At 53.8% G+C, this 22237-nt stretch overlaps 1 protein-coding gene and 1 non-coding gene across 3 annotated transcripts in view; both read left to right on the forward strand.

Annotated features, from left to right (window-relative positions):
- MYOM3 (myomesin 3) overlaps window positions 1–22237 on the forward strand; it is a 49244-nt gene that overhangs the window by 21099 nt on the left and 5908 nt on the right. For both annotated transcript variants that reach the window (XM_078452209.2, XM_078452210.2), the window contains exons 15-30: window positions 2081–2264; window positions 3621–3795; window positions 6903–7024; window positions 7431–7618; window positions 7879–8005; window positions 9022–9200; window positions 12170–12284; window positions 13268–13424; window positions 14091–14200; window positions 15439–15483; window positions 16159–16295; window positions 18465–18609; window positions 18723–18782; window positions 19196–19263; window positions 20058–20168; window positions 21899–21986. In XM_078452209.2, coding sequence (XP_078308335.2) covers window positions 2081–2264; window positions 3621–3795; window positions 6903–7024; window positions 7431–7618; window positions 7879–8005; window positions 9022–9200; window positions 12170–12284; window positions 13268–13424; window positions 14091–14200; window positions 15439–15483; window positions 16159–16295; window positions 18465–18609; window positions 18723–18782; window positions 19196–19263; window positions 20058–20168; window positions 21899–21986 — 2011 coding nt within the window. The remainder of the gene's footprint in view (window positions 1–2080; window positions 2265–3620; window positions 3796–6902; window positions 7025–7430; window positions 7619–7878; window positions 8006–9021; window positions 9201–12169; window positions 12285–13267; window positions 13425–14090; window positions 14201–15438; window positions 15484–16158; window positions 16296–18464; window positions 18610–18722; window positions 18783–19195; window positions 19264–20057; window positions 20169–21898; window positions 21987–22237) is intronic.
- Window positions 10627–10733, forward strand: LOC132674059 (U6 spliceosomal RNA). The gene has a single exon (XR_009608373.1). It is a non-coding gene; the product is annotated as a U6 spliceosomal RNA (small nuclear RNA).

The raw sequence follows: 22237 nt of genomic DNA on the forward strand, positions 1-22237 counted from the left end.
CTGACTTCTGCTGTGTGAGCCAGTTTCCTGAGCTCCCTGAGCCTCAGTTTCCTCCAGCATCGAACAGAGGGTGAAATAAGACGCGGCACACAGCTGGGCCCGCAGCTCTGGGCCTGTAGACACGTCCCGGGGACACGTTCTTGACTCCGACTCCCCCGAAGGAAGAGACCAGAGTTACCTTCTCATTACTTGCTGCACATGGCTTGGCACGTAGTAGGGGGACAGCACAGGGTTAGCGAAAGTTTGGGTTGTTCAAATGGGCCTCTCTTTGCATGCGCATGGGTGATGTCTTCCCACATAGGAAAGCCATGCATCGTTGAGGACTTGCTTTGTGAGGCTCTAGCCACGTGATGGTTAAAATGTTGGGGTCAGATTGCCTGGGTTCAAATCTGGTCTCTGTTACTTACTAGCTGTGTGACCTTGGGCAAGTTAGTTAGTCTCTCTGTGCCTCAGTTTCTTCTTCCGTAAAAGAGAGCTAATAACCGTACGCACCTTAGAGAGCCAATATGAGGATCAAATTAATTAAAGTACATGAGGACTAGAATAGAACCTGGCCCATAGTAGGTGCTCAGCAACATTGCCTGGTTTTTATTGTGATTTTTTTTTTTTCCCCCTAGCTGGGTTCTGGACTACTGACAGGCAGGTGGGCCTTGGGAGGGGAAAGCACAGAGAGGGCAGGGTCAGTGAGCTCCCCCAGTGCTTCCGGGTTTTAACTGCCATACCCAGCGGTAGTGGCCTCTGGGCGTCTTACTCACCTGCTGCCCCCCTCAGCCCTTCACCCTCTATGTGCCCAGAGATGCAGCATCTATGGCTGCCTTTCGGGTCCCTTATGCTGTGAAGAGGAAGCAGGTTGGAGGCACCCACACCTGAGCTTAAATGCCAGACACACCAGTTTTTAGATGCGTGACTTTCAGTCAAGTGACGGAAACTCCCTGAACCCAAGTTTTCTCATTGGTGGGGAAATTAACACGTACCTTGCAGGGTTATTGTGAGAATGTATTCATTGCCTCACTTGTTGGTCCCACAAACCTAGATTGAGCACCTCCCATGTACCAGTGCTGTTCTGGGCCCTGGGGGGTTGGCAGTGGATAAAACAGACAAACCCCTGGCTCGTGGAGCTGAGATTCGAGTAGGGGGTGCAGGATGGGCGGTAAAGAAGATAAGTCAGGAAAATACTTAGCACATTAACTAGTGGTAGGTGCTAGGGAGAAAGACAAAAAGCAGGGAGAGGGGTTGAAGTATTTGGGGGAGGGTTGGCTGACTTTTTGGATGGGGAGCTGGGGAGTCCTCTCTGAGAAGGTGAGTTTTGAATAAAAGCCTAAAAGAAATGAGGAGACTAGCAGAGATTTCTGGAGGGAAGAACATCCCAGGCAAAGACACCAGCAAGTGCAAAGGCCCAGAGGCAAGAGTTGGGCCTGTTGCCATCCGGAAGATCAGGGAGGCTCAGGGGGAAGGGAGAAGTGGATGTGGCCACATGGGTAGCAGGGGTCAGGCCATGAAGAAGCTTCCACCCTGAGGGAGGTGTCAGATGGACAGATGGGGATGTGATCTGACTTGTGTTCTGAAAGGATCCTTCTGATTGTCATTTAGAGAAAAGAGTGACATAGCTCAGGTGAGAGATGATGGTGGTGATGATGATGATGATGATGATGATGATGTTGATGGCTTGGATCAAGGCTGTAGCAGGGGTCAATAAGGTGATACACCATGTTGGTTTCTGGATAGATTCTGAAGGTGGAGCCAACTGAATTTGTTGACAGAGCATATTTGGGACGTGAGGGTCAGAGGGAAGGAGCCTAGGATGGCTTCAGGGATTTTGGCCTGAGCGGTTAGAAGGACGGGTCCCACCAACCAAATATGGGCGGGTTTGGGGGCAAGATCCAGAGTCAAGTTGTAGACATGTTGAAGGTGAGATGCTCAGTAGGCATCCAGGCAGAGATGTTGAGGGGATAGGGGATCCAGAACTCAGTGTTCAGGGGCAGCCTGGGCCGGGGGTTAGAAGTTAATGAGAGCTGTGTGGGCACAGAGCCCGGTCCCAAGCAACCGCTTAACTAATGCGGGTTTCTTTCCTTTGTCACAGTCGGTCATAGGTAGTGGCACCTGGGAGGCCATCAGCTCAGAAACTCCTGTGAAATCCCCAAGATTCGCCCTTTTGGATCTGGAGAAAGGGAAGTCCTATGTCTTCAGAGTGCGATCAATAAACCAGTATGGCATGAGTGATCCATCGGAGCCCAGCGAGCCCATCGCCTTGAAGGGGAAGCCAGGTACCCATGTGATGCGGGAGAGGGGGGCAGACCAAGCCAGGCCAGGCCGTCAGCATCCAGAGCGGGGACTCCACCGCTGCAGAGACAAAGCCATGCTCCATTCCCTGTCCCTGACCCCTTCTGCCTATCACGAAGCTGACAAGCAGCACGATCTCAGCCCTGATCTCAGAACATCAGGAATCAACGTTTCTCTGGGTGGGGAGCTCGTGAGAGTATGGAGACTTTTTCCAGATCAGCGATTCACAGGTTGCAGAATCCAGCTGGTCCAGCACAGGAGCTGAGTGCGAACAAGTGGTCCCTCAGTTCTAACGCTGTCCCACTCCAAGCTCTGGCTCCCCAGGCAGGGCGCTTCCCATCAGCAACACAGCGCGGGCCTGGGCAAGTCATTTCCTAGCCGCAAGCCTTGGCGTCCTCACCTGCCAAACCTGGGGTTCTGAAAGCCTGGGTACCGCTCCCGCCTCCGGCCCCTTTCGGAGTCTCCCGGCTGCGTCTCCATCCTGGTCCCAACCTCGCAGGGCCCCTCCCTCTTCTGAGGCCCCCGGATTCTGGGGTTCTTTGGTTTTGATAAGATCAGAAGGTTCCCTGCAGCTGTCGCGACTGACTAGCCCTTTAAGGAACCCAGCTGCAGCTCGCCCTATCCAAGAAAAGCCTGAAGTGCTGCAGGGCCCCTTTGGGGAAGATAGCAAAGTCCTAGATTTGATCTGTTTCACTAATTTAGGAAGTATATATATATATATATATATATGTATACACACACACACACACACACACACACACTCATAGCAAGTATGGATGGATTGGTGGACAAGTGGTGTTTTTCTTTAATCGTGGCCCAGTTAACATATAGACATGATTCAGAGTCTGGCCAGTGAGCGGTTTGTGATCAGATGTGGGCAGTCTCTGGACCAGAAGGCAGGGTCAGGGGCAAAGTTCCTGTATAGTTCAGAAAAGGCGAGGAGAGAAAAAGAGGGGAGAGGGGGAGGGAAGAGAGGAAGAAATAAAAAGCATTTGTCTGTATTGTAAAAGTTAAATTATTATACCAAAATGAGAAGACACACACACACACACACACACACGCCAAAGAGAGAGACAGTGGTGAGGGAGGGAGGGGACGGAGACTAAGGATTAATGAATGGAGGCTTTCATGAGGGAGCAGAGATGTTCGGAGGTAAGAGGGAGGGAACTTGAGACTAATAGTCTGGGGCTGCCCCTGGGCCCAGGAGGGAATACCCAAAGCCCCAGGGCATGACTGCCACCCCCCTGCCACTCTTGATTGTGGTGGGGGCTCCTCCCAGCCTTTCCCCACATCCCTCCCCTCCCCTGCAGCATCACATCACCCACGTTTCTGTTTTTTAGCTACTCTGCCTCCTCCAGCTCAAGTTCAAGCGTTCCGAGACACGCAGACCTCTGTGTCCCTGACCTGGGACCCGGTGAAAGGCCACCCAGAGCTCCTGGGCTATTACATCTACTCCCGGGAGGCAGGATCATCTGAGTGGCAAACGGTTAACAACAAACCCATCCAGGGCAACAAGTGAGTTTGCCCCAGCCTTCCTGCAAGGAGGGGTCATAAGGACCGTGGCACCTGCCGTTTCACAATGTGGCACTGGGCGCTGGGCACTATTCCAAGCTCTTTTCCTGTATTAGGTCAGTTCATTCTAACTGCAATGCTCTGAGTTTAGGACTGTTGTTTTTCTCATCACTATGCAGATGAAGAAACTGAGGCATAGAGCTCTTAAGTAACTTGCCAAAGTCCCTTAGCTAGTAGTGGAAAACTGGAACTTGACCGGATGGGCTCTTACTCAGCAAACGCTGGCTGAGGGCTTGCTGCCTGCAGAGGTGACGGACTGGGTCTCGTCTGTCCGGGAGCTTAGAGACAGAGAGAGGCAGAGGGTGCAGCCCGGGAGGCCTGGGTTTGGACTCTGCACGCACCCCTCACTCGCCTGGTGCTCCGGCATGGGTACTCGCTCTTCTGAGGCTGGGTTCCTCCTCTGTCATCTGGGCAGGTAGGACCAGACTCTCCTCTCCGCAGAGGCTCCCTCCTCACTCGGTGGCCCTGGTCCTGGCAGGCGCAGTGAACCTCGAAGCTTCTGGGCTCCTGACTTCTGTCGGTTTTGAGGTTCTGTGGGATCAGGGGCTCCCCTCCTTTTCCATCAGATGACTGGGGGCCCTGAGCACACCTGGCTGGGCTCCTCTTGACCACCAGCCCCTTGATTATCTTACCCAGAAAAAGGGACAGGACCTGGGACCCCCACAAGTCTTTGGTATCTCGTGGTCAGCTGTGAGGGGTCACTCATAATTCGTTATGGCTAAAACTTCCCAAGTTGGAGAATCATCAGATTTTTGACAAATTTTGACAAATGTGACCAGGTTGTCCCTAGAATAATATCTCTCCTTCAACTTGCATTTGATGTGCTTCCCTGAGGGGAGGCAAGGGTGGTGAGAGAGTTACTCAAGGTATTGGCACATCTGGGACACACGTCACACATGAGGGGTGGCACACTCTTCTGGAACGTCCAGAGAACTCATCACACGTGTGCGTGCTGACGGTTACATATGTCATGGCTGGAAAGAGGCTAACCACCACTGCCCAGGAGTGCTGCCTTGTGTGATGGCATAAAGGGAGCCCCGCTGGACTGTGGGGGCCCAGTCTGCCATACCTCCGGGCCCCACAGAACCCGGCTCATTGTATGCTCCATGTCTGAATGTCCTAACGGATGACTAACGAATGGGCAGGCTCTGCTCTGGGACTCAGGAGGCCTGGGCTGTGGTCCAGGTGGTGTTTCTAATTGGCCGGGTGCCCTTGGCTCTCCTCTTCCCTTCTGGGGGAGGCCCTCCCCACCGGGAAAGTGCAGAAACTGGACCCTTTGATCCGTAAGGGCCCCTCCGCATTCCGACATTCAACTTCATCCGTACCTCCAAAACAGGGGTAAGAACAGTACCTTCCTCTGAGGGTGCTGTGACAAGAGCCTGCGGTTACGTAGATTGTAGGGAAAGCCAGGGCTAGACCTGTGTGCGTGGCTGCCGTCATTGCTGTCATGGTCACCATCTGTTGTCAGCAGGGGCTGGTCCTGGGAGCCACCCCTAGCCTCCCCTGGCCAGGTGCTCCCTGAGCAACATCCCCCCCTCCATGCTCCATCCCTCTCATTGAGGTGTGCTCCCCATGAGACATGCATGTCCCTGAGCAGGGAACTTACTGCTGTGTCAGCTGTCAACACTTGACTGAGGTCCTCAGGTCTCATCGGGGACAGCTGGCTGAGAGAAGCTCCCTGTAGAGCAAGATTTGCTACAGGAAACTGGCGATAAGTGAAAAGAGAGAAAAAAGGGGTCTGCCATTTGGGTTTTATCAGGAAGGGGCATTTTTGTCTAAACCAGAGTGTCTCTGGATGTATGTCTCTGGATGACAAGTCTCTTTCTGGGTCTTTGAAAGGATTCTGTGTTTTAGAATCACAGAATCCATGCAGATAATATGAACCACTGCTGTATTTCAAGGACGAGGCCCAGAGTCCTGGACATACACCAGGTAGCACAGTTCAGGGGTTGGCTGCCTGGGCCCCCGGGGGGGGGGGGGGTAGCTTTCCCAGCATATCTGCATTTTAATGGTGGACTCTGGAAAAGCCACACCCTTTAACATCTGTTTTTCCCCCAGTTTTATCGAGAGATAACAGACATACGTGACTGTCTGTGTAAGTTCAAGGTAAATAGCATGGTGGTTTGATTTACGTATGTTACGAAATGATTACCACCATAGGCTTAGTTAACATCCATCATCTTCTATAGACACAGTAAAAAGAAAAATCATTTTTCTCGTTGTGATGAGAACTCTTAGGACCTACTCTCTTAACAACTTTCCTGTATATCACACAGTGGTAATAACTGTGGTCCCCACATTGTGTATTCCATCCCGAGTACTGATTTACTTTATAACTGGAAGTTTGTACCTTTTGACCACCTTCCTCCAACCTTTAAAAATCTTAATAACTCACCATCCAGGGTGCGGGCATCACTCTGGAGGCAGAGGCAATAATCTTTAGGCATGAACTGGCCCTAGGGGGGCCGGGGTGGCTCAGTAAGTTAAGCGTCCGACTCTTGATTTCGGCTCAGGTCGTGATCTCACGATCCATGGGTTCGAGCCCTGCATTGGGCTCAGTGCTAACGGTGCAGAGCCTATTTGGGATCGTCTCTCTCCCTCTCTCTCTACCCCCTCCCACTCGCTCTCTCTGCCTCTCTCTCAAAATCAATAAAAAATATACTTAAGGGGCACCTGGATGACTCAGTCAGTTAAGCGTCCGACTTTGGCTCAGGTCATGATCTCACAGTTTGTGAGTTCAAGCCCCGCGTTAGGCTCTGTGCTGACAGCTCAGAGCCTGGAGACTGTTTTAGCTTCTGTGTCTCCCTCTCTCTCTGCCTTTCCCCCATTCACACTCTGTCTCTCTCTCTCAAAAATGAACATTGAAAAAAAATTTTTAAGAAAATAAAATAAACTTTAAAAAATTAAAAAAAACAAACAAACAAAGAACTGGCCCAAAACCTCAAATCCTACCTCTGGTGGCCACTTAGCCCACAAGATTGTTCTAGAAAGTTCAGGGACATCTGCAAGCTGTTTGACCCTCCCTGAAAGCTTACACATTTCTCTTCCAGGTTTACGGTCCCTGGGCTGAGGACAGGGAAAGAGTACGAGTTTTGTGTCCGCTCAGTCAGCGAGGCTGGGGTAGGTGAGAGCTCAGTGACCACCGAACCCATCAGGGTCAAGCAGGCTCTGGGTAAGTCCAAAGGGCAGGTCCAGTCTGCATGTCTCCTGGGGGCAGCCCTGAGCGGGGCAGAGAGTGGGGGCTTATCGACCACATCTTGGAGGGTCCAGTCCCAGAGACCAAGGGGGCATAAGTCCTCTGAGGGGAACTAAAGCTGACCCCGAGCACCTCCCTGCCTTTCCTTTGGGGAGGAAATGACAATGGCCTGAGGCCATGGGGCAAAGGTCTCACCAGCTCTGAGGCCCAGCTGCCCTCTAGGGAGTGGAGTCAGGATTACCGGCAAATGCTGTTGGCTAAATTAGTACCCCAAAGCAAGGTGGGCATCCACTGGAGGACGCATGTTGGCTCCCTCGGGCCCCACTGCCCAATGTGGCCGCCCCTAAGGAAGCGGCTGTCCTCACCTCCCTCCTCCCCGTAGCCACGCCATCTGCCCCATATGATTTCGCTCTCCTGAGCTGTGGGAAAAATGACATGGTCATTGGGTGGAAGCCCCCCAAGCGTCGTGGAGGCGGCAAGATCCTGGGCTACTTCCTGGACCAGCACGACTCAGAGGAGCTGGACTGGCACCCGGTCAACCAGCAGCCCATCCCCACCCGGGTCTGCAAGGTAAGCCTGGAATGTGGCCACCGCCTTGTGTCCTGGCCTGTGCCGGTGGAGACCAGAGGTCACTGTTAGAGGTCCTGAAGCCAAGAAGGCCTCAGGTTCCCTGGACTCAATAATCTGGCTAATTTTCAAATGCAGACTCACTTGACCAACCTTGTTTAAGGCCCCAGGGACTTCCTGCTCTGACCTCCGCGCTGCCCCTGCCACACCCCTTTCCCTTTTGCCTCAGCCTTGGCTTTCACTGTCTGTCTCTGCTCTTCAAGATCAGTAACCTTCGTGAAGGCCACTTCTACGAGTTCCGTGCCCGGGCGGCAAACTGGGCAGGTGTTGGTGAGCTGTCGGCGCCCAGCAACCTGTTTGAGTGCAAAGAGTGGACGATGCCCCAACCAGGTGAGGGGTCTAAAGATGCCGAAGCCCAGCACCTGCCCTCACCCTGTCCCCCAAATCCAACCAGTAGATGGGATGGGCGTCACCAAGCTTTCTGTGCATCCAAGCTTGCTCTGTTGGTCCCAGACCTCAGACCCCTTGTCCCTTCCACCAACAAACCCTATAATCTCTGACACAGACAGTCTTAACCTTACCTTAGAGGACTCCTGACCTGGGCCATCAACTGGCTCTGCACCCTCTGCATAAACTCTCCCCTAGCTCAGCACACCATCTGAGCTCTGATTTTGGCCGCAGGCCAATGTCAGACCCCAGGAGCACGCTGTTAGGGTGACTGACACCCTGCACGCCGTTCCCCACAACCTCGTTAACTTTCTCTCAGATGAGCCCCCACCTCCTCCCCAGGAAGGAAGGATCGCAACCTTCCATCATGCTGTTCAGCTCAGTGCTGGTTTTTATTTTTAACTAAATGGTAGATAATTAGTATGCGTGATGCTTTAGACAGTAATTATGAACAACTGATATTTATTGGGTCCTTACCATGTGTGGACAGATCCCACAAGTCATGCCATTCATGCTCACAGCAACACTAGATTATAATAATTATCATTATCTGTATTTTATAGATGAGGAGACAGGAACATAGGGGTTGAGGAACTTGAGCAGAGGCCCCAAAGCCTGAAGCTGGGGCCCGAACCCTGGGGATCTGACTCTGGGGGTCATGCCGTAGCCCCTACACTAATCACTGAAATAGCAAAGACATTAGAAGGGTTACTGCTGCCTGCGATAGGGAGGGAGAAGATCGTGGATGCTTCCGGAAGAAGTGATGCTGAGCACATTTTGAAAAGTTAACGCTCTCTCAGGCCCAGACCAAGACCAAGTTTGTCGCGAAGCCAAGTCCTACCAGGTCCCCACTCTGCCCAGAGCAGGTGCTTCCAGATTGACAAGGTTGATGGCAGACCGCCCGGCTCGCTGCCTAGCTGGCTGGCTGGCCGACTCCTCCTCTACCCCACCTCCCACAGGCCCCCCGTATGACGTGCAGGCGTTCGAGGTGCGGGCCACCTCCCTGATGCTGAAGTGGGAGCCCCCGCTTTATACCGGGGCTGGGCCGGTCACAGGCTACCTCGTCAGTGTCCAGGAAGAAGGCTCTGAACAGTGGCAGCCAGTCACCCCAGACCGCATCTCTGGCACCCACCTGAGGGTGAGTCCCCTGCCCCTTCACCCCCTGCCCCACCCCGAGCCTTCCCTGCCACTGAACATAGCAGGACTACAGAACACTGGAGCTGGGATGACCCTCAGGGATCACTGCCCTCACTTAATGTCAGCACAGGACCAGAGACGGGGAGTCGCATACCCAGGGTCACACAGCAAGTGGGCCGTCTGACCCGCTGGCCGGTTGCCTTAAACTGCTCCAAGCTGGGCGGACTCCTCCCTAAACCCTCACTCACAGTCATCCAGGTATGTCAGCATTGGATAGGCCTTTTCCCTCGAGCCAGGAATTCTGCCCTGGGATTGGACTGCAGAGGAATAATTAAGCAAGCACACAAAGACCTATACAGGCAAAAGTTGGAAACAGCTTAAATGTCCATCGGTAGGGGGTTTGCTTAAATCAATCAGTGTATCCTTAGAGCGTAATCCTGCGCCAGGTAGTAGAAAGGCGATGATAGTTTAAGGAGTGACAATAGTACAAAAAATGAGGTGTCCCTACATGTATGTACTGACATGAAAATGGATCCATCATCTGTGGCTAAGAAAAGCAGAATACAAAGTAGAATATTTATATGTTCGATAACATACTATGTATATACATAATATTACACATTAACAAACATATACATAGATATATATTTCTCTTTTTTTTTAATGTTTATTTTTCTTAGACAGAGTGCCCGTGGGGGAGGGGCGGAGAGAGGGAGACACAGCATCCAAAGCAGGCTCCAGGCTTCTGAGCTGTCAGCACAGAGCCAGAGGCAGGCCTCGAACCCACAGACCGCAAGATCATGACCCAAGCCAAAGTGGGATGCCTAGCCGACTGAGCCACCCAGGCGCCCCAGTATTTTCCTAATTTAAATGAGAAACAAACTCTAAACTTTTTGGATAAATAAGAAATCTAGCAGAATCATTGGTTTTATTCACCTGTGGTGGTCATTGGAACTTCCACCAACTGGCCAATATTGGACAGGCCAGAAAACAAAGTGTCAAGGAAGCGTTCTCAGTGGGCGCAAATCACTGCCTTAGTCAATCCGTCAGAATCCCAGACGTCCCGGTCCCTGAGGCTGTTTCCACACACCCAGCGCCCATCTCTGCAGCCACCAAGTCCCCCCCCCCCCCCCCGCCCCGGGGCCGCCTGTGTTTGAGGAACATTTGTGAGGATAGTCCTGTGACGTAGACTAGATTCTATTTTCTGGAGCTCTAGGGAAAGGAGGAATGTGTCTTCCCCAACTCACTTTTCAAGACCACACATTAGCGTCCCATCAGTTAGCACCAAGAGAGAAGAAGGCACGTTCACGATGCCCCGAACAATGTGGAAAGAATGCGAAGCCAACAAACGTGGTGCCTGTCCTGTTTCTACATGGTTTATGTGCATTTCAAAGCCCAAACGGAGTGTTACAGAACTGTTATTTCTGGTGCTCGCTTCGGCAGCACCTATACTAAAATTGGGACCATCAGAGAAGATGAGCAATGGTCCCAGCACGAGGACAGCATGCAGATTCGCGAAGCCTTCCACGGGGATTCTCTGGCAAAGCGAGGCAGTGTAAAGGGACTTCTCTTGTCATCGTCCAAGAAACCTTGTGCAGCGTTAGATCGAGGATCGGCTTCCGCTGGAAAGTAAAGCCAGATTTGTTTGGGGGGGAAAAAATTGTTATTTCTGGTCGTCTGTGGGGGTGGGACTGCCAGGAGAGCTTAACCCTTCGTTTTACATTCTTCTCTATTGCTTTAATATTTTCCCAGCAAGTGTGTCTTTCTTTTAGAATCAAAACAGTTAAAACCTTTCATTTTGAAACAATAACCGTAAGGCCACCGGAAACGAGCGGGGAGGACAGGCCTTGGCCAGTGGAATGCTCTGCGATTCTGCAGTTTCTGCCCCACAGGGTCAGGCCCCCTGCAGTAGAGTCGGCCAGCGCTGAACAGCTGGTCCCAGAGAGCCACACGAGAGGGACGGTCCTTCTGCCTCCCCACGTAGCTTGGCCCAGGCCAGGCTGGGCAGGCCCTGGTGACTTGGCACCATTTTTGCGTTGTGGGTGGTTGGCCGTTTACTGAACACCTCTTGGTGCCTTCTTAGTGCCCGGTCTGGAACCGGATCCTAGACGTAAAGAGCAAAATAAGCCGCGGTCTTTGGGCAGCAAGCAGTTACCTTACCGTGTATTGTATGATTGAGGGGGAGGCCCAAAGGGATTCTGGGAGTTCCAAGGAGGAAGGTAAGAGACCCTTCCTGGAGTCCTCGAATCTGCCTGAGCTGAGCTGAGTGGTCAAGGATGAATTGGCATTGGCTAGACCAAGAACGAGGGGAGGGCTTTGCAGGCACAGGGCTCAGCAAGGACAAAGGCAGGAAGACGTGGAACGGGAAACCGATCAGGTGAATCTGGGCACCCGGAGGGAGTCATGGAGTGAAGGGGCCACACGGAACGGCAAGAACACAGAAGACACAGAAGGCTAGGGCCAGATTAAGAAGATGTTGCGCTAAGCATGCCAAGCATGATCAGACCGGCATCTTGGAAGGACTGGCAGAGGGGAAGTCTGGGAAGAAGGATCTAGAGTCAGGGACACCATTCGGGGAACTGTTGGACTAATCCAGGTGAGGAGAAATAAAGCCTCGATCAGGGCCACGGCTGGGACGTGGAGAAGAGTAGCCACGTTCAAGAAATGTTGGGGAAGTGTGAACTCAGTGATGAGAAGTGTAGGGCCCAAGAGAAAGATGTCAAAGATGATCCCCAGGCTTCTCTCTGGGGTGATGGATGGAGAAGAGATGGGGTGCTTTCTTGTTGAGGCGGGTGATGAGTTAAGTGGGCAGAATTCCACGTGCCACAGGCATGGGAAGTAATCCCAGTGCAGGAACCCACTGCAGACTGGGACTCGGGAGAGTGGGGTGCTCCTGGCCTGCCCCCCACCCCAGGGCGAGTCTTTTCTGTCCTCAGTGCTCACCCTGGCCCACCCCTCCACCTCCCCCAGGTCTCTGACTTGCAAGCGGGAAAGAGGTACAGGTTCCAGGTTCAGGCCGTGAATTCAGCGGGTCCGGGACAGCCATCCATGCCCACCGACCCCATACTCCTGGAAGACAAGCCAGGTAAGGGCAGGGGGAGGCGCGGGCACCCCGAGGCCGGGCTGTGCCATCAGGGACAGGCAGAGGTGAGCGGAGGGTCGGGAGGAGCATGCAGATGTGCGGCAGGAAGGGCCCCCCTCCCACTGCCACCCTGCACATCATCCGGCTCCGCCTTTCCTCTCTGCCTGTTTCTCGCCCACTCCCCACTCCTGCTCATTTCTGTGGGACCCCAAGATACAAACATATGTTTGCTTCCTATTCGATGGGGTTTTCCATTCTTTCACGTGCCATATGCATAAACTCCCACAACTCCTCGTGGATATTTAACACCCACCTCCATCCCAGATACCACACGAGGCTTTGTCTCTCTTGCAGCCACAGCTCCCGAGGTCCCCTCCTGCCACACACACCAGATGCTACACTAGGTCCTCATACGGCCCGGCCCTCCCAACAGGCCCCTGGGCGAGGGATCATTGCCCCCACTCACAACTGACTGCCGTGGCTCAGAAGTTAACCGGTCCGGTCACGCAGCTAGCACATGACGGAGTCACTTATCTCTGCGGCCTATAAGCCATGTTCTTTTTCCAGTCTTTCAATTCTCCGTTCATTCCACAAATATTTGGTGATGCCCACACTGCACTGGGGACACAGGGCCCCTGCCCTAGCATGGGGGAGGGGCCGGACTGACCGTAAACAAGGAAACGATTATGCAAAGGTGATGATTTAAAGGGGTGCTAAGTGCTGTAAAGGAAATGAACAGGGGGGTGGGGTGGGGCGGGGCTTACTTTAGCCAGGGTGGTCAGGGAGGGCCTCTCTGAGGAGGTGTGACATTAGAGCTGAGAAGGAGCTGATCACACAAGGCCTTGGAGAGCCGGGCAAGGAGACTGGGGTTTATCATTTTATTCGAGCGCAAATGGGCAGCCGTGGAAAGGGTTAAGCAGGAAGGCGAGTGACTTGGGTTTATTGCTTCTCAACGTCTGGTGCCCTGCCTTGGGTCCTGCCCTCAGATGCCCGAGAGATCGAGGTTGGTGTGGATGAAGAGGGCTTTATCTACTTGGCTTTCGAAGCCCCCGAGGCCCCTGACTCGTCAGAGTTTCAGTGGTCCAAGGACTACAAGGGCCCGCCAGACCCCCAGAGGGTCAAGGTCGAGGAGAAAGCTAACAAGTAAGTGAGGGCAGAGGGGCGGTGTAACTAGTCCACAGGTCCCAAAGGCTGTCAGGTGAGTGGGGAGAAGTTCAGGGGCAAGGCCACGGGGGGGGGGGGGGACTCACAATAGTGGGCCTGGCTGGGGCTGCTTGGTCTCTCACCAAGGACACCGGCTGCCACCTTAGGTAGAAATGAGGGGACGATGCATTTAAGGGCAAAAATGGCAACATTCACTAAAGATTCTTCTGCAAGGAATTGTGCTGCCAAGGAGACGCAAAGCTCGTGGTTTCTAGCCTGGGTGCCAACGGCTTGCTCTCGAAAGTTCTCTGGGCTCAGTGTCCTCACATGTAAAAAGAGGGGTTGGGACCAGAGGTCAAACGTCCCCATGTCTCACTCGCCCACCCCCAGCAGCTCTGGCTTTGGCCCTGTCCAGACGATGGCTTGAGCCCTGGGGGGCAAGAGAGAGGGCAGTGTGGCCAGTAGGAAGACCTTGTGCCAGAGAGCCTGGCTGACGGGGCCATTGAAGGTGCCAGGCCAGAGCTACCCTGGGCAGGGCACCCCAGGGGGCTGGGGGGGTGTAAGGAGGCGTGGCCAGGGGTGGGGCTGGGGTGCCGGGGCCTGCAGTTCTCAGGCCTCCAGGGCACAAGGCTCCTCACCGAGTCTCTGCTCTCCTCTCTCCGCCAGGTCCAAGGTCATCCTGAAAGAGCCTGGCCTTGAGGATTTGGGCACCTACTCAGTAGTGGTCACCGATGCTGACGAAGACATCTCGGCCAGCCACACGCTGACTGAGGAAGGTAATGCCCCTGCCCCACTGCCACCTCCCCCAGAGAGACAGGCCCACATCAAGAGTCCCGAACACAAATGTCCCCAGAGGCTGGCAAGGAGCAACAAAAACTGATAAAGCAGCGATTTCCGGAGAAGTAGGCCGTCACCCACCCATTCAGTCAGCCAGTCCATTGACAAGTATCTATGGAGCACCTGCCATACTCCAGACACTGTCCTGGGCACTGCGAACTCAATAGTCAAAAACCCCTGCTCGGCGGAGTTCACGTTCTTCTTGTCTCTCTTTCCCTTTTCTACTTTTGATAAAAAGCAAAGGAACCAGAATCATTTCACCTCCTTCTGTCGCCCCAGAAATACCACAGCGCAGGGTGAGGGCAAATTGCAAATGGCCGCTGGTCTGAGGAACCAGGGCAATAGGGAGCAGCGGGGACTGTGGCAAACCAGAGAGGCGATGCTGTGTCTCAAGGGTCAGCCACGTTTGATGGCTTAGACAGAACCGGAGCCAGTGCTGTTGACGGACAAGACTCCGGCTCCGCTGTCCCCAGAGTACGAGGGGCGACGGGCCGCCGTCTTCCCGGCTGAGTGCTTGCTCGTGAGGCCCTCTGATTTTGTTAAGATGCAGAAGCCGCACAGGCTCAGGTTCCGAATCCACTTCCATAATCTGCCGGCTGCTTGATGTGGAGCAAGCCACGTCGCCTCTCTGGACCTTGGTTGGCTCATCTGCAAAGGGAGATGATAATCCCCGGGGCTGTCCCAGCAGAAACAATGTTATGCAGATACAGTCAGGTGATTGACTGTCTGCAAACTCAAGCCACGTTTCTGGTTTTCGTTTTATTCTGTTTTCACTTTGCCATGAGTCGAGACTCACCATACTCAGGGCTCTGGGGCTTACAAGGGAAAATGAAGTGTGGGCCCCACCCCGGCCACCAGTGGGCCTGGAGCGGTCAGAGGGGACAGTAGTGCTCACCCCACAGCGCTGTGTGAGGACGGGTGAGGGCACGCGGAGCCCGGCACAGGGTAAAACTTCCCCGAGGAGGTAGCACGCCTCAGGCGGCCTACAGCACTGTCCCTCACCCTCACCTCCTGTGTAGCGAGTGACTCCAGGCCGGGGGGGGGGGGGAGGTTGGGGGGGGTCTCTTGGGACTTTCACCCAGCACAGGATGCTAGGATGGCTCCCATGAACCCACTGGCCCCGGGCACTTCACTCTCCTTGTTTTGTTTTGTTTCTCCTTGCGCCTCCCGGTCCCAGAGTTGAACAAGCTGAAGAAGTTGAGCCATGAGATCAGAAACCCAGGTAGGCTGGGCCCTCGGGGGTGTCTGGAGCAGAGCTGACTGGGGCCCAGCAGAGGGGACAGAGGATGGGAGCATCACGGGGCTGCAGGGTCAGAGGCCTGGGGAGTCTGCGGTCCGCAAAGGAGAAAAGGGCGGCCAGCAGGGCGGGAAGGGAATACAGAGGAGGGCAGAGTAGATGGCTTCGTCCTCTTGTAATTGTTATAATTGGCTCTTCCGTCCTGTGGACTTTGGATCATCTCAGCCTCCGCCCCCTTCCATTGCTTAGCAGCAGCGTGTGGTCCCCAGAGCAGGGGTCACACACCTGGGTGCACCTGGGAGTCACCCTGATAACTTTTAAAGCCCCAGTGTCCAGGCCGTGCCCTAGACAAATCAGAACCTCTGGGGCTGGAGCCCAGACATTCACCTTTTTAAAAATCCTCAGGGATCCAGTGCCCGGCCAGGGTGAGAACCATGGCCTCAGATCCCTAGGGAGATGGGACGCTTCTCTGAGATGAATTGCATTAGAGGGACTGAACGTGGAAACCGTCCCCGGACCCTCATCCCAGCGGCGTGGCCCTCAGACTCTTGAAGCGCTTTGCCTGTTAAATGGCCAGGGTGTGCTCACGGTGGGGCTGGTCGGGAGTGGAGAGGGGAGACGGGTGCCCCACCCACCCGCTTCTTGTCCTCCCCCTTCCAGTGATCAAGCTGATCTCTGGCTGGAACGTTGACATCCTCGAGCAAGGAGAGGTGCGCCTGTGGCTGGAAGTGGAAAAGTTATCTCCCGCCGCTGAGCTGCATCTAATCTTCAACGAGAAGGAGATCTTCAGCTCACCGGTAACCGGGGGCTCAGACTTCTTAGGGGAGGTCCACCCCCCCCCCCCCCCCCCCGTCCCGTCCCGTCCTGTCCCATCCGGGACGCGGCGTCTGGCGGGGCCAACAGCACCCCCTAGTGGACATTTCAGGAACGGCCACATGCTTTGTCACAGCGATGAGATGGGGGTGGGGACACCTGGTGGCTAGGGCCCGCCAGTGCGAGAAACACTCCCACGGATAAAGACTCTCCATCCCCCCCCCCCCCCCCGCCGCCACACACAACTTTTGACTGTCCTACTAGACATGCTTAAGATTAAAAACCTACATTCACGCTTACAGTTCTCTGAACCTAGACCCTCACCTTGTGATACAAAGTATTTGTGCAGTTTTAACATACACCGAATAGACAAGTTACTCCCTTAGCCACCTGACCCTACACTCTTCCGTTCATTTTCCTGTTCTTTTTTGTACAAAATGGCTTTTGATCTTTTTGTTTTACCGAACTTCTCTTAAATTCAAACCAGTTCAGGGGCGCCTGGGTGGCGCAGTCGGTTAAGCGTCCGACTTCAGCCAGGTCACGATCTCACGGTCCGTGAGTTCGAGCCCCGCGTCAGGCTCTGGGCTGATGGCTCAGAGCCTGGAGCCTGTTTCCGATTCTGTGTCTCCCTCTCTCTCTGTCCCTCCCCCGTTCATGCTCTGTCTCTCTCTGTCCCACAAATAAATAAAAAAACGTTGAAAAAAAAAAAATTTAAAAAAAAAAAAAAAATTAAAACCAGTTCATCATAAATCAGTGCAACAAGACAGATTATCGCTGAGCATCTACTATTGAAATGCATATGATTTTTATTTCTTCTTCACGTTACAGTTGTGGTATAAAAAAAATCATGCCTGTCGATAGATTGTATTAGATTGAAGCATGAGTTGCCCACGTTCAACTGTTTTTACAAACATGGCAATTTCAGTCTCAGGAGAGATTCGATCATACTGCCATGTTGTTTGCAAATTGCATTTTCAGATGGCAAAGTGGGCATCAGACAATATGTGTTACAGAGAGGAGCACTGGTTCTGACAGAGGAGAATCTGCTCAGGGCTGGATGTCAGGACTCCTACCTGTGGGCTGTGTGCCCTTGGGCAGGTCTGTGCACCTCTCTGTGCCTCCGTTTCTGTATCGGTACAACAGGGCTGGTTGTCCCGGGATCAGAAGAAGCAAACGAGAAAATAGACATGAAACTTCTACACAAAGATTAACAGCGACCTTGGCACATGGTAGAGGAAGTGTGAAAAAGTCTGCCCTCTTGAGTGCATGGCATTGGGACTATCGGTTGTCCCTACAGAAAAATAAAACTATTCGTGAGATCGAGCCCCGCATGGGACTCTACACTTACAGTGCGCAGGGCCTGCTTCTGCTTCTCTCTCTGTCTGCCCCTCCCCTGCTTGCACTTGCTGTCTCTCAAAATAAACTTAGAAGAAAGGGCGGGGGAAGCACCTGGGCGGCTCAGTGGTTAAGCGTCCGACTTCCCCTCAGGCCATGATCTCACGGTCCGTGAGTTTGAGCCCCGCATCCGGCTCTGTGCTGACAGCTCAGAGCCTGGAGCCTGCTTCAGATTCTGTGTCTCCCTCTCTCTCTGCCTCTCCCCTACTCACCCTCTGTCTCTTTCTCTCTCAAAAACATAAATAGACATTAAAAAAAAATTATAAAAAAAATAAAACTAGATGGCTCCCTCAAATCATACATACAAATAAGTCCAGAGAGAAGACAGTCCTAAATGTGGAAAATAAAACTTTTAAAAACTGTTAGAACGTGACAAAATGTAAATGAGTGTTAATTCTGGGTAGCAAGCACACAAGCATTTTTTATATTATCCTTTAAACTTGTATGGGCATTTGTAGAAAATGTGGCACAGTGGGGGTTTGGGCTTATTATTAATCGCAGTTAACTCAAGTACCCAAGACTCTCCTGTGCCCGCTGGGCCCCAGGGTGTTCCCGGGGGCCGGTGTGACGCAGCCCAGGGCTATAGGAGAAGCAGAGTTACCCAGGGCCTCCTCCCCAGTCTCTGAAGGCATCTAACTCTGCACATATCACACCCCCCACCCCTTCAAGTCCAGATACGCCCTGATTTGTGTCCCACAGTACAAATTCCCTGGGATAGGAAAAGGGCAAAAAAGATTCTCCGGCTTTATTCTCCCCAGAACCGCAAAATCAATTTTGACCGAGCGAAGGGCCTGGTGGAAGTGATCATCCAGAACTTGTCGGAGGATGACAAAGGATCCTATACTGCTCAGCTCCAGGATGGAAAAGCCAAAAACCAGATCACCCTGGCACTGGTGGATGACGGTCAGCCGCGCCCTGCCCGCCCCACACGCCCAACCTGGGCTCTCAGCTCCGGGGCCTGTGTCCATCCCCACGCTCCTCCCGGCTCACAACTCTTCGTCCCGATGTGTTCACAGATTTTGACAAACTTCTGCGGAAAGCGGACGCTAAGAGGAGAGACTGGAAGAGAAAACAGGGTAAGAAGTGCTGGGGTGAAGTTCAGAGGCCGTGGCCGCCAAGCCAGAGGACAGTGCTGGGGACCTGCTAGGGACCTGCGGGACGGGTGGGCTAACAGGTCCCTCAGCCCCACTGGGTCCCCGAGGGAGGGCCACTGCAATTCAATGCAGCTCTGTCCCGGTGCAAGAACAAGACACAGAGCAACACCCCTGAGGGTCAAGCCCAACCCTGAGAGTGACACCTCCTTAAATTTGGCGCCCCAGGCACCTCTCCTGCCTCACCTCCGTCCCTTGCCTTGGTGGCGGCAGAATCTGAGGGACCTGTGGTCTCTAGCTGCCCCTCCCCCGCGGGCTGCCCCCCCATCTCACCACCAGGTGGCGCCCTGGCGGAGCCTGGAGCTCTGACGGTGGGCGTGTTTGTTTTGTGCTTGCAGGTCCCTATTTCGAGGAGCCCTTGCAATGGAAGGTCACGGAGGATTGCCAAGTGCTGCTGACATGCAAGGCAAATCCCCGCCCCTGCCTCCAGCCCTGCCCCCCCCCCCCCCCCGCCCAGTGCGGGGAGCATGTGGCTCCTCCCCCCCAGCCCGGTGGCTGTCCTTGCCCGCTTTCCCAAATTCCTGTGCTTGGCTGATCCCAAGGAGAAGTAGCCCCAGGAGGACCAGTTTAACTAGAAAACAGAGCTACTCCCTGGAAGAGCCCAAGGAGCCAAATTAGTGGGGGTCCCATCAGCCTTCAGCTAGATCTCCCAGCTGTTCCAGGAAGGGGTTCTGTGGGGCCAGGGGGGCCAGGAGCAAGTGAGGGGTCTATATATGGAGGGGGATTCCCTAATGTTTGTTAGTAGCCTTGCCAGACCCTGTGCTCAGCACCCATCTGCCTCACAATCATCTGTGAGACAGGCGTGGGTCGGAGAACAAGTAGAGAAACAGCTCAAGACCACGGGGTAGGAGGTGAAGTCTGGAGCGTGGTTTTAACGCAGTCTGTCTCCAAGGGTGGTGCTCCTTCTCAGCACCCTGCAGCCTCTTTAGATGCCTGGAGAAGGGTAGGATCTGTAAGGCGCACAGACGCTTACAAGGAAAAGTAGAGTAGAGAAGAGATCAGATCCAGAATGTGGAACGAGCAGAGGACATGCGGTGTGAAGGAAGGAATAGTTGAGATCTAAGAAGGAATTAGCTACGAGCGAGTATGGGGGTGAGGGAGACGCAAGTCTGTAGGAAAAAAAAGAGAGAGAGATCTGATGAGTTGAGTTCTTAAAAAGAGAAAGCCTGAGAGAGTCTCTTCATTCCCTACCTCCCTCAGGCAACCAACACCAAGAAGGAAACCTGCTTCCAGTGGTTCTTCCAGAAGAAAGAGACACCGGACGGTCAGTACGACCCACAGACTGGAGTGGGAATCCTGTGCATCGAGGAGGTAAGTGCAACCCCAGGTCTCACACCCTCCAGGCAGCACCAGGAGCACTGGGCACCGGAGTCAAGAGCACTGGGCACGGAGTCAGGAGCGGGGCTGGGACCAGGATGAGGCCAGTGAGACACTCACTTTGAGCACAGAATTTAAGGGGGCACTAAAACCTCAGTAATCAAGATAAATAACATTTCACGCAGTATTTTTTGAACCAAAATTAACTCAAGGGAAAAAAAAGCCCATGGAGGGGAAAATAGAAACATTTTAGGTAAAGGCAGGAACAGCAATACAGATATTTCCTTTTGTTTGGATTGCATTTCTGGCCCCGCCACTAACGGTGTGACCTTGGGCTAGTCATTGTCCTCTGAGCTCAGCGTTCGTCTGTAACATGAATGGGTCAGAAGGGACGCTCAGTCAAAGATTTGTTCCTGCCCCGACCAAGAGTGTAGGATTCAGGGCCGGAAAGCGATCGCTATGTGAGGCGGGTCTGGGCAGAGCAGAGCAGGCCTGAGGCTTAGTTCTCCAGCCCACTTGGCCTTCAGAGGGTGGGTGGCCTGGTTGAGATGGAAACACAAGGCCTGTGCTCAAACCTTCGATGCTTCTCTGCCCTGCGGCTGGTTTCTGCGGCCTCACGGGGTGCCACGGAGGACTGGAGCAAATGTGAGTTTGCTGACCAGGAAGGGAACAGTGACTTCAGGGTCTTCCCCCAAATCCCGGCCGGGATGATGCCACAACCGGCCTTTGTCGCCACAGCGCAAGCTCCTGGCACAGGGCAAGTAGGCGCTTCGTAGCTCGTGAGGCTTGTTGTAATAATCGCTTGGATTATCTTTGGCTTTCTGGCTTCCAAAGAGTTACCGCCTTTTGTAGCAACAGCCCGTGGCCAAGGCGAGGATTATGCCACCATCTCACAGGCGAGTAAATGGAGGCTCCGAGGGGTTAAGTGCAAAGACACAATCACCCCCACCCCCCCCCCCCGCCCCCGGTTTGGCTGGGACTTTGGAGCCTCCACTGGGGGAGGAGGGAGCCAAGCAGGAGAGGTCTGTTGGGGTTCAGCTCTCCAATCCCCAGGTTAAGGGTTGTCTCTGCCTTGGATTCTGCCTCAAAACACACTATGGAGAGATGGTCGGAGTGGGAGAGACCCTTTGAGGGGGGACAGGGAAGCAGATAGTTCTCCCAGGGCCCGAAGGAGATGCTGTGCAAGGAGAGGTCACTTGTGACAGCTGGACCTTGCTTCAGGAGCGCAACCCAGGCTCTTGCTTTGCTGAGTGTCAGTTCGGGCTTCATTTGGGGTTGACGAGCACGCGCCAGAAAGGAGCCCCTTGTCCTGGCCAAAAGATAGCACGCTTCCTTCTGGAGAAGTGCAGAGGGGTCCCTCCAGCCGGGGCCTCCAGGGAGCAGGGCAGCTCAGGTAACCCTGCAAAGAGAGGTCCTCATGTCCTTCTCGGTGCAGCTGCCTGTGAATCTAAAGGTGGGGTGTCTGCTTCTGCCCTCAGTTCCCCCCCACCTCCCGCTACCTGCCCCCCGGCCCAGACCAGCCCTGAACTTGGAATCAAAGAGCTCCAGAGGTAGAAGAAGCCTTAGAGATCACCCATTCCAGATGGGTAAACTGAGGCCCAGAGAGAAGAAGAGTTTTTGCCTGCGATCACACAGAGAGTTAGGGGCAGGCCTGGAGCCCAGGCTGATTGGCACTCCTTCCAGAACCTATGCCAATACCCTCATGCTCTCATCCTTCTTTCCAGCTGTCCAAAGAGGACAAGGGAATTTATAGAGCAACGGTTTCTGACAATCGAGGGGAGGATGACACCATACTGGACCTCACAGGTGAAGGTAGGAGCTGGCGATGTGAGAGATGGGCCAGGAGGACCCAGGGATCACACAGAACCACAAGATGTGATACGACCTGTAGGGTAAAATTTATGAGATCACCATATCACTTGGGGCAATAGAGAAGCTAAGGGACCTGCCCAAGGCTGCACAGCGGGTGGGTGGCCGGGACCTGGTCTGCGATACCGAAATCCGGGTTCTCTGCAGCATACCGCCGTGAGCCTAGGCTTCGAGACCCGAAGCCGGAGTTCACC

This window comes from Panthera onca, chromosome C1 (genome assembly GCF_046562875.1).
Source record: "Panthera onca isolate mPanOnc1 chromosome C1, mPanOnc1 haplotype 2, whole genome shotgun sequence".
NCBI classification, from domain to species: Eukaryota; Metazoa; Chordata; class Mammalia; order Carnivora; family Felidae; genus Panthera; species Panthera onca.